The sequence below is a fragment of the Mugil cephalus genome, chromosome 9 (genome assembly GCF_022458985.1).
Source record: "Mugil cephalus isolate CIBA_MC_2020 chromosome 9, CIBA_Mcephalus_1.1, whole genome shotgun sequence".
Taxonomy (NCBI): domain Eukaryota; kingdom Metazoa; phylum Chordata; class Actinopteri; order Mugiliformes; family Mugilidae; genus Mugil; species Mugil cephalus.
This window is the reverse complement of record NC_061778.1, coordinates 3741781-3754018: the sequence shown is the minus strand read 5'-3', so window position 1 is coordinate 3754018 and position 12238 is coordinate 3741781. Positions and strand designations below refer to the sequence as shown.

General features: G+C 39.9%; 1 protein-coding gene across 1 annotated transcript in view; it reads left to right on the top strand.

Moving 5' to 3' along the window:
* tyw1 (tRNA-yW synthesizing protein 1 homolog (S. cerevisiae)) overlaps positions 1-12238 on the top strand; it is a 58477-nt gene that overhangs the window by 13615 nt on the left and 32624 nt on the right. The window contains exons 8-11 of the mRNA XM_047595068.1: positions 277-409; positions 4139-4191; positions 4269-4387; positions 8238-8347. Coding sequence (XP_047451024.1) covers positions 277-409; positions 4139-4191; positions 4269-4387; positions 8238-8347 — 415 coding nt within the window. The remainder of the gene's footprint in view (positions 1-276; positions 410-4138; positions 4192-4268; positions 4388-8237; positions 8348-12238) is intronic.

The following is a 12238-nucleotide window of genomic DNA, read 5'->3' as shown; positions in this document are numbered from 1 at the left end:
AGCCAGCTGGTACCCACAAAGAAGAGGAAGGCTGTAAAAAGATATTAAAGGGTTTCCACTATTGAGAATTTAAACTAAAACACTAAAGTTAATAGGGATTTGTTAGATTGTGGTATATCCTTATGTACGTCGTTGGGTATAGAGAGACCATGCACACAGTGGTTTTATATTTCCCACATGTCAGTCACATCACATCACAACAGCGGAGCCTGATTCTTAATATATGAACCCGTGGTCATACATAATAATAGACTCACAGTTTTGTTTCTGCCTCAGAGCAAAGAGGAGACCCAGGGAGACGGACAGATGGTGAAGCTGTCCAAACTTAACGGAGTGAAGAAGATTGAAGATGAAGGGGAGAGAAGAGAGATGATCACGCCGGCCCTAAGAGATTCACTGACCAAGCAAGGTGAGGACACAGTGGGTTTGGATTCAGGAAAAATAAAAAAAAGTTGATTAGAGAGCAAATGTGTACGTTTAAGAAGACTTTGATAACGGTGGTCGAATTTAATGAACGTGTGACTTCTTTGACTTAAACTGCGTTATCCTTTTTCTAAAAGAACATCTGGTGGGTGTCATGGTGACTGTGGGTAATCGACGCACACTCATTTATATGCGTTGCTTTGGGGAAAAAAAAATCCCATTACAGGCCTTTCATACCAGCTGCTTGTCGGCATATGCTTAACCTTACTGCTGCCCAAAGGACATCGGCGTTGTTTTACTTTAAAACATGAATCTTTGGAATTTATGTCAGCAATAAATCTAACAAACGCACACACTAGGACTGGGTGGTGCACCGTGTATTTGATTACACTGTTTCAATGTAGCGCTTCTAAACACGCTAATCACTATGAGGCGTGGTAAAGATGGGAAGGTCTGAAAAATGAAGAAGTGGCAAAACGTGAGAGGACTTGTGCCAAAAAAAAAGGTGCCTTGTAGTGTTTTTTTTTTTTTTTTTTTAGGGTGACCAGACGTCCACGATTTCTAGGGACAGTCCCCGTTTTGGATGACCTGTCCCCGGACTAAAGCTGTCCCTGAAAATATCCCCAATTTTATCTTTTTATGAATGAGTAACAAAAAAAAAAATGTTGCGCGCAGACTACAGTTATTACGGTAGCCGGTCGCGCTGCTGTTGACATCACAGACATAGTAGTTTAAATGTGTTTAAATATGTCAAAATAAATTAAACCGCAATTGTCCCTTATTCTTCATTTCATCTTGATAACATTTAATTCTTTTTTTTTCTATATATATATATTTTTTTTTTATCTCTGAGCTGTAAATTTCCACATCAGCAGTCAGCGCTAACACGGTGCCACACAAACCAGTTTTACTGCTAGTTTTCGATTATTCTACAATATTTACTCATCATCATCGTAAAATAGTTCATCCTTAGTCAATCTACTGCATTAATTCCTCTATAAACCAGTAGAAAATGTTGTGAACACGTGATTATGCATGAAAAAAAATACCACAATATACCGCGATACCGTCAGAATTTTGAAAAATACCGTGATATACATATTTGGTCGTACCGCCCAACACACACAAGCCACGATATCAGTTTAATATTTTTTTGTTTGCTTTTTAATTTTAAGTATCTCCCCTCACTCACAAACGGAGATGTTCTCCATGTTCTCTGTGCAGCACAGGCACTGATACAGGTGACCCCTGGAGAGATGCTTCAGTTATTCCGGTGCTGAAATTGCATCGTGTTCCCACCTTTCTCCCGACAGAGACAGAGTCGCTATTTAAAGCTGGTCAAATGTGCCACATGAGGAGAAGTGTGAGGCTAAGAAATGTGTATTTTTTATTTTTTTTGTTGTTAATGACACTTATTGATGTCGTGCAGTCCAGTTCTGCAAAAGCAAACACTGATTTCTTTTAATGGAGACACATCTGCATTTCCAGACTAGACAGTAATTACACTAACTTTCCACCTAATCTTTTTTATAATTGGATTATTTAACTTTGATTAAAACGGTGGGAAATTGTCGTCTGTCTGCGAGCGTAAAACTTATTATCGCTCTGTATTTATTAGAGATGTAACGATGCGTATAAATGTTTGACGATACAAATCAGCTGAGATGTAAAATGAATGACGACCTTAAAAAAAACAGCATATGTAACAAATAGAACAGTGATAAAATCGTATCATTAACTCAATATCAGAAACTGAATTAAATCCCTAATATTTATATATTCTGATAAAATGCTAATCGTGTTGATTGTTGACTCTGTTACTATTATATATGTTACTATTATTTCTGCTCTTTTATCTACTTGCCCATTCACTAGTGTGGCACAAACCAGGCGTTTTTCAGCCAATAACCCCCCATTGTTATCTCACACAACGCTCTATAAATAGGACCCTGGAAGCGAGACTTCACTTCATTCGACCAAATGTTGACCTGTTTCATGGTGTTTATGTTGGCAGCCGTCAGCCCTGGTGGGAAGTTTGTCTCATTTGGAATAAAAAGCATGAAAGGATGAAAGTTCTGGCATTGTTTTTAACGGCGTTCAGTCTTGGAAGCCAATTTTTTTTTTTTACTGGATGTTAAAAAGTCGCACATGACCGACGCTCTTGAGAAGCGTCCAAGAAAGTTTTAATATAGTAGAAAAAATGTTTTGGCATCCACAGGGATCAGGAGATTAAAACTTTCTTGTGTACCTATTTTCAGCAAAGGCGAGAAATGAAATAATAGGAGCAGCAAGAGTTGGTTTAGATTTAAAAATAGCTTTAGGTGCTGCTAGAGGTTCTTAGGAGGTGCTGCAGGTTTCATGTAATTCTTTCAAGTTTCAGCTCAAAGTATCAGACGCATTGTTCATATTCTACCACTGCATCTTCTCCTGCTGGTCTCATAGAGCAGTGGTTCTCAACCTTTCTCTGCATATTTTTGATCTACCCTGAGGATCACAAATTAGCTTAGCATAATTTCAAGAGCTAACCTGAACGTGCACATTATTCAGTTTCCCTGCAGATGTTTCACAATAAGAGCATCATAGAGAAATGAATGGTGCATGCACACTGCAGTTTGTGTAAACAATGCAACCCAGGAGTGAGATCTGTTAATAAAGTACGGTAAACTACACTAGAATAAACTCAGATAAACCTGTTTCTATAAATGTCATATGATCTTTTTTTTCAATGATGTAAAAGATTTTATTTTCCTCTGGTTGAGAACCAGGTGAGAAGGAGGCAAACCGTGTTTTAAATATCTATTTCATTTTGATTGATGCACAGAGAGTTTGTGTTACACGTGTCGATTAATATCGAAGCGTTTCCATACGGACGGATGAAGAACCTTCAGGCTTTATCACGATACCTCCAGGAAAAGATTTTTTGTCTCATATCTCACATAAAACATCAAAGTAGCGGATGCCATTTCTCAGAGGACGTGGAAAGAAACTTTTCCTTTGAAAGAAACAACACACACGACAGGTTACTGCCAACATGTCCAGCTCCTAAATGTGGTTTTGGATTTTTGATGTAAACTATTTGATGGTGGTCAGCCTGGATTTATCCCTGAAGAGAACAAGAAATAGATTCGTGTGTGTGTGCGCATTTGTACTCTACTACTTATCAACAGAGTGTCCTTGATCAGTGGCGCGCTAGCAAGTATTAAATAAAAGAATTTTCACTGCTCTGCCTTTTTCTACAGTAGCCTCGATTAAAAACGTTTGACTCATCTAGCATCAAGCGTTTAGAGCTCGTACACTACCTGCTGCTGTGTTTTAATTAGATTTTGTCTCATTTACAAGGGTTTAATAGCAGCTACAACACCAAGCTTCCAGAATAATAATAAAAAACATGCTACCACCTGACTTCCCTGTAAGGCTGCTGTGTTTGTGAATGACTCCCTGCACCTGAAAAGCCACTTTCTGTCTCAAAGCTTCAGAAAGCGTGGACGTCTGCAGCTCGTGGTATTTAGAGCACAAAGATGCACACTTGTGTGAAAAGAAAGTGCATGTGAAACTCTTAATCGTCCATCCTGTCACACTCTTAAGCAGCCTTGAGATGCGACATTCACTTCTGTGTTGATGTGCCGCTCAAAGAAAGTGTAACATTAAACCTTTCTGCGCGGTAAATCTGTCGTCAAGGTGTTTACTGTCTGACGGGCGTCTTCTTTCTGTGCAGGATATAAACTGATTGGAAGTCACTCAGGGGTGAAGCTCTGTCGCTGGACTAAGGTAAAGGGAGTTTTGTTAAGTTTAATGTATAAACTGAATGCATGAATCTCACTGAGGGCGTCGTCTCTGTTGGTCAGTCGATGCTACGAGGGAGAGGAGGTTGTTACAAACACACTTTCTATGGCATCGAGTCCCACCGGTGTATGGAGACCACGCCCAGCCTCGCCTGCGCCAACAAGTGTGTCTTCTGCTGGAGGTACGTCCCTGGACTGGGTCCATTTACATTACGTTTCCAGTTTTTACATCGTTAAGGAGAATCTTGAGCCGGGTACTGATTTTCTAACACAATTCACTTGTGATTCACAAGGACTTGATTTGATTCAATTCATTATCAATTCATTTCCAAACTACTTAGTTACTAATTTGTGATTTTTGCACAATATTTTACAGGTAATTGGCCCATGTTGCATATGTCTTTGCTTTGCCACTTCTTTTCTGTCGTCATACGTTTTAGATTCAACGTTCTGCCACAGATCTTCTTCTCAAACTAAATGTTTGAATCTTTTCCCATGACTAGTTTCTAACGGTGAGAAGATGCAGTAGATAACATACATTTACTAATCTATCCTAGTATTTTATGAATTAATATCAGATTTTTAAGGGTTTTTTTATGTCTATATCACTTGTTACTGTAGTAGAATCTACTCAACAAAAGTGGAATAAGGTGAAATAGTTTCTTGGCGTTCGATCACTTAAATTCCTGCAGTTTGTTTTAAATAATGGTTTATCTCACTGAGGGAGGGCTGCCCACACATTTTTTAGCACATTTACATTTCAACCCATCGTCTCATTGAGTTGAACGAGTAACTGTGTTCAAACTTTTAATTGGTGGTGTACACAGTGTTAAAAGCTCTTTGTTTTTATTTTTCTAAGAAGAAAAACTGTTGCTCTGCTCCTTCAGAAAAACGACGCTGTCCCTTTAAGACGGACAGTCGTCTTGGGTTGTTGTTGATGTTGTGCGAGGCTGTGGATGTGTGTCACTGAAGTGAGGGCATGTTGCGTTGCTGTTTGTTATACAACAGATAAATGAAGCACTAACATCTTAAACACAGGTCTTCATCAGGAGGTCTGCAGAGGTTCTGCAGACAACGCACAGTTTCACACAGGGCGCCACAATCTAAGCCTCCTGTGCACAGTAGGCTCCGCCCCCTATCGCTGCTGAGCCAATCACGAGGCTGCATATTACCCGCTGACTCTGTTCAGGTTCATATTAAACATATTTAGTCCCCAGGTCAAATCCCAAATGCATATTGACACCACTGTTGCCTTTTAATCTCTCCATCAGTTTGGAAAAACATCGAAGGATCGTGATCTAAAACATTTTATCAATGACACATGATCAGCCAGCGTGTTGGATGCCTCTGCTTTATGGTTTCTGTTTGTGGTCGAAGTCGTATTGACTGATCATGTTGGAGCCTTTGGTTGCATAAGAAGCAACATCCCCGTCGTATTTTTTAAAATTATTTTGACGACAAAGCTCACACGTCCCCAAACTATAAAGCAAATATGTCCAACAAGAACAGCTAAAGTGAATGATGTTTAATATTTATAGTCTTCATATTGTTTTTTACTGATAGATTAAACACAGATAATTCTAGTTTTATGGTGTCACATTAGTGCAGTGTATGGTTCCTTAATCTTTAATAGAATCTATCTATAGTAGTGGAGGATCTATTTCCTTTCATTTAGGGATTATTGCCTAAATCGTCCAGACTTGTTTACATCTTTACCAAAGACCTCGCTGAGGCAAACAGCGTAATGATTTGCACGTAGAGGACTAATGGCCAGCATGACTGCGAGGCCTCCGTGTGGACGCTGATTCATCGTGACACCGGCGACAGATCGGGCCTTTCACTCCCCTCAAGTTCCATTTTGAAAGAAGCGACTGTGTTGAGCTCTGAAAGGTCGCTGCCAGACTGTGCCACGGTGAAACCGCCTCGCTGTCACCGCGGATATGCCGCGCGCTCTTAATGCGCCTATGTGGGATGACAGGAAATAAGAAATTCCAGGGGCACGGAGGCTTTGTAGCTGCTGCCCTCTCCGTTAACAACAGGTGGAATTAGATATTTAAGGGCAGCTGTGGCGTATGAGACGTTACTGTGCGCATATGCATGTGATTAGACCGTCTGCAGTTTGTGACGCCTCAGGATTTTGTTACTGCACGTAAGACATCACGTCTGGACAGTTACAAGGCGTCATTAACACTGGAAGGAGGAGCAGTTTGTTTTTCTTTAACCTGTGAAATGTGTTCATGCTTCTTTAAGGGACGCGTTGGTAGGATTCATTATTAGTATAGATAGAAGAAAAACAGCTGATTCACATGGAGCATTTGCACAGAATAAGCAAATTCTATGGTTATGATGTCTCTGCTACGTCCGATTCACACCCTAAAACATTTCAGACAGACTTTGTGACTGCTTTGGTTATTTTGAAAATTCAGATTAATAATAAATGATGTATTTTTAAAAATAAAACATCACTGATTTTATCCCGGGGGAGAATTTATGAACTACTTATCAGTATTTAAATGTGGGATTATATTATATTATATTATATTATATTATATTATATTATATTATATTATATTATATTATATTATATTTACTTGTAATGTGAGAGGTGGTATGAGTAATAAATGATTTATTGTTTTATATCATTATTTACAATAATATTTATTGCATTTTTAAAAAAGAATTAATAATTAAATTATATATTAATTAAATTTTAAAATTTCGTTCATCTGATGGTTTTCAATTTTTCTCTGTGAATGGGTCAGTGACTTTTCATGCAAACATTTGTCCATGCTTTGATTTAAAGCACATCCTTCATAATTCTTGAGCAAAAAGAAGCAGAAAAAATAAACATATTCAAATCACAGAGATGCTGGATTAATATTATCACATGTCGTCTGTGTTAGGAGAAATAGGATGAGTCATTTGAGGTGTAATTTTTACAGTTTTTTTGTAAAATTACTAGAGGTCCCCGGTTAAACTAGTCCCATGTCAACAGGGCTTTTCCATCACCTCAGAATGATGAGAGGCCTTTTTACCTACATAGGGAGCTGTTCCTGTTCCATGCAGCATAGTGGGAATGTTTCTACATTCCTGCATAAATAAACCGTACTGCTGGAAATACATCTAAGCAAACATTAACTAACATCTGGACATGACTTTTCTACAGCTTTTCCTTCAAGTCATGATCTGTTAGGGTTTTTGTGATGTGGGCTAAAAAATTTGTCATGAAATAAATATTCTGACAGACTCAGTCTGTCACTACGTTCTGTCTTGATGGTCCCCACAGTCAAATAAGCTGCTTAACCACAGGTTTAAGTAGGAAGCTGTGGAGAAAACTGTAGCGACTAATCAAACGAGAGAACGGCAACATGCAAAATCCCTTCCGTTCTGTTCTATCTTTCCATCTCTTGCTTTACTTCTCGTATGGAGTCGACTGGACCAGATTTCTTAAATAAAATCTGGGGACATTTAAATGTAAATATTAGAGGGTTATCAAGATGAAATGAAGAAACAGGAACAATTATTTTGACATATTCATTCATATTTAAACTGCTATGTCTGTGATGCCACTAGCAGTTAGACTAACTACCGTAATAATTGTAGCCTGCGTGCAACATTTTTTTTTCCTTTATTCAATCGGGGACGTCTGGTAGAATAAATTTCTTGTGTTGCTGATTTTCCTGACTCATTTGCTGGTGGTTGTACTTCAGGTGCTAGAATAAATTTGTTGTGTTTCTATCCTTTATTAACCATTATCTGTGCATATGGGACAGGTTTGTTCCACATCCACCTTCTGATATCTGAACCAGTTCCATTTTATTGATGAGGAGCCTCGTTTAGCTGTTGGCCACGGATCAGCTACGCGCCTACATCATCTTCTTGAGTTTATTTTAGCTTATCGTGGGGATTGTTTTAGGTGGTATTTCGTGTACAATAAGTTATCGCCCGTTCCTGACTGATACCCGGTCTTCCAGCAGCCAGTGAAAACATGCTATTCGTGCTCATCTCCTCTTGTTTGTGGTCCACTAACAGACACCACACGAACCCCGTGGGCACAGAGTGGCGCTGGAAGATGGACCCTGCGGAGACGATCCTCCAGGAGGCCGTGGAGAAGCACCAGAACATGATCCGACAGTTCAGAGGTAGGTGAGAAAGACGCGCAGACGTCATCTCTGTGCGACCGCTGGTTTTTAATCCATCAGCCTCTCAGACTGTTAACTGTACATCATCAGCCGTCACGCCGCGTGTAGAAAAAGAAAAACCTCCTCAGTTTAGCTGCGTTTGACCTCTGGTAACCTTGTGTTTAATGGAGCAGACGGAAAATTAAAATGCTGCCGATGTCCCTGCTGTTCTGTCGCACAGTTGCTGCACGGCCTCGTAAATCACCTCTCAACTACCACACGGACCACACAGCGTTTCACGTCCCCGTCTGGCCCCGTTACAGTACTTTAACATTTTATATTAACTTTTTTTTTTTTGTTTTATTTTGTAACCTCACTTTCTCTGAGTGTTAGCTGAGTTTAAAAAAAAAATGGGAATATGTAACAGTTGGAAATCAAAGAAGAGGCTCCGTCTGTACCAATTTTCTTTTAGCTCAATTTTACTACTAATACCGCTGGCATTTGGGACTCTTTCTCTGGCAGCTACTAGTGTTGGCTGAGCACGGCTGGTTGTCCGTCCAGAGCTCAGTAAAAACAGAATGAATCCAGCGAGTGTGCCCTCAACACATTTCTTTTTCCTTTTTTCTTTTTTTTGGAACATGGCAGCTTTTCTCACATTTATTAAAACGACTCTAAATTGACAATTATCTGTTTTCCAGATGGATTTTTAAAGATTTTAAGAAGGATATTAATTGGTTTAGAGTCCTGATACAGAAAAAAATCACCCTTTGTTTAGTTTCTTTTTGGTTCTATTCATTTTCATACACAAGTCTGTGCCGTTTATTTCCCTTAGAACCAGACGCTGCTCTTACTCTCACTGACGCTGTGGCCTGTTTTATAAATGTCGCCGTCAAATCCAACTTTGACATCAAGGGTCTCTCAGCCGACACGTCCGACTGCACCTCCAGCCAAGTACATTTAAGACCCGGCTTGATCCTGCGACCAATCATGTCGCCGCCTCCCTGACCTCAAAGCTGCTGCTGATCCCATTAAATAAAAAAAAACAAAAAAAAAAACAGTGAAGCCATTGTACTCTGGAAATGATATAAATGCCAAATGTTAAAAGCATTTGGAGACGTATGTTCTTCAAAGAGCCGCTTTATAGCTAATATCATTCTCAGTGTAGTCATCATGATGCACGTCAGCAGATATAATTGCCTGAGACGATTGTAATGGAACGATCGCGCTCATACGTTCATGTTGACAATAAGCTTCATCAGTTCACACCGAAGGGGAAAAAAATAGAAAAAAAAACACATTTGACATAAAAAAAAAAGTAAAACTTTACAGTTGTAACTAGAAAAACCCGCTAGAGTAAAGCACAAGCATCATCATCCATAATCTTCTTTCCAGTTGCTTCCTCACACAATGGACTCTCCAGACAAATCTTCAGTGTTATTAGTCAAGTCAGAGCCTCTGCCTTGACTTCTTGATGCAGGTTTAAATGTTATTAAATGAAAAAAAAGTTTATTAGCCTGCAAGTTAAGATGTGTTTGTCAGACATTTGTCCCTGTAAAGACTTCACTGTGGTCTTTATTACTGAAACCACTGAAGCCACACAGAACATATCTTAATCTTAACCTGGCCGGAGATTATAGGAAAAAGTCCCAAAGTATTTCCCCTGAGTGCGATATAATACCTGTTGAAACCAGATTTCTTGAGGAAATAACACGGTGAAAGACACTGTGGTTAATGGTTAATGGGACGGGTTATGTCCCGTCTGGGACACAACGTTGATTAGCTCCTCAGGGCCCAAGTAGCCACCAAGACACAATATAAAGAAAAGTCATTTATTTACAAAAATGAAACAAATTAAGTCAGTGAATGATCGCCTTGCAGTGGACCAAGGTCAAAATAACAAAACAATTCTACCTTGAAATAAATCCAGTAACTTAATAAACCCAAACAGATGACAAAGCACTTACCTCCCTAACTAAATAAACAGGAGAAAATAAGTAATTCCAACAAAGAAATAAATACTCTCGCCAGTTGGAAGCGTTGGAAGTGATGAGGGATCGTCTGCTGCCAGCGCCGGCCCGACATCTTGGCTTCTTATGTACCTGGTGCTCCCCCATGCTGCAGCCAATCAGGATCCAGGACCGGGACCTGTTGCACCAATCACCTCCTGGACAAAGTACACACCTCAAAAAAATGCACATGCACATGCAAACAAAGCAGACTTGTGCTAGTTGGTTGATATTTTTATTTGTAGTTTGATTTCTGTCATGCATTTTGTTTTAAATAACACTTATGTGCACGTATGCACTTATGAGTGCAAGAGCTGTGATTGGTCCACTGGATAGTACCGTATTTCCGGGTGCTTCTCCTCCTCCGAAATTTCCGAATTGATTGTTGTGGATCAATGAAGACGAGAGGAAGAGAGGTTAACTGAGTGCCGAAATTTCAGTGAAAGTTTCAGTTGCATCAGGAAGTGGAAACAAAATTTAACCCGACGGGGAAAAAAAGACACGGCGCCGACTAGTGTTTGGGGGGTGTTGTTACAGAGCGAGTCAGGGTGACTAGTGCACAAGTATAAATAGGCTTCTTACGTAAGTTACGGCGCTTCGGTCCCACAGTTCCCTTAAAGAGCCTTCAGCATAGAATATACTACAGTTTGTCCTCTTTGGTGGTAGCCCTTGGGCTCTTCCCACCCGACATGAGTTTGTGAGTTTGTGCTCTGGTCTGGTTAAAATTCACATGAACCCACTAGGATCTCTCTGTGGAGTACATCGTCGTATCATAAAGAAGCTCCAGGCTCTTCTGACTCTGGGAGCCAAGTCACCGCTTGAATTAAATATGCTGTGTGATTCTCTCAGCTGGAAACGCAGCCCTTTCATTTCTTTTTTTTTTTTTGACTCTCTCCATTCGTGCGTAATGCATAATGCACTCGTACCCTGCACCCTTTCATCCGATCCACTAGACTGTGTATTTGTTTAATTTAACCGACCGAACGCACCGAGCAGACGGAACCACCAGGAACAGTTCACCTGTTTTTAACCAAATTACACGTCACATAAACAGGTTAAACAGATGAGAAATAAGTCTGGAAAATAACCACCGAAATTAGCTGACAGGTGATGTACGCTGATCAGCCACAACATTATGACCACCCAACTTTTGGACCTGGTGTGCATGTTACTTAGACATGTAGCACCCACCTACACCAGACCAGACCAGACACCCCCACCTTATAGCAATGACACTCCTTGATGGCAGCAGGATGCAGCCTGACGCAAAATGGTTCTGTAGGTCCATTCTCTAATGAGGCACAAGGGAGACTCATGCAATAGGTGGTCATAATGTTACGCCTGATTGGTGTATTTTCAACCATTTGGGAATTTTTGTGTTGACAAAACATAACGTAGGGCAAGTTGAGAGGACATAGGAATTTATTTATAATAACTCAAGTCTGTAGCTTCTGATCCTTCACAAAGGGAGACTCTTTAAACAACCTTGAGGGCGGAAATAGTCGGAGGACGTAATGCAGTTTGACCTAGCTGATGTCAAAACAATCTGTGCAGGACAACATCAATCCCAAAAAAAACAGACACATCCATAAAGAAGCTGTAGCAGAGCTCTGACCTTCACAGTAGCCTGATATCAGTGTGTCGGTCTGTTGGCACATGTTGTTGTGCTAAAGAAAAACGAAGGAGCTTTACTTGTATTGCTCTAAATGTTTGCACACTTTGAGTCTTTTCAAGCACGTGCACCTTTGTTTGGCTTTTATGAACAGAGTCAAGTGGGATTTAATTTGTCCTTCAAAGGCAGCTCTGCAGCATTTACTTTATTTGCCTCACCTTTACAAAGAATATGAATGCAGACTTCTAAAATATTAATTGACAGAGATTCACCTCATTTGCTTTTAAAGTCAAC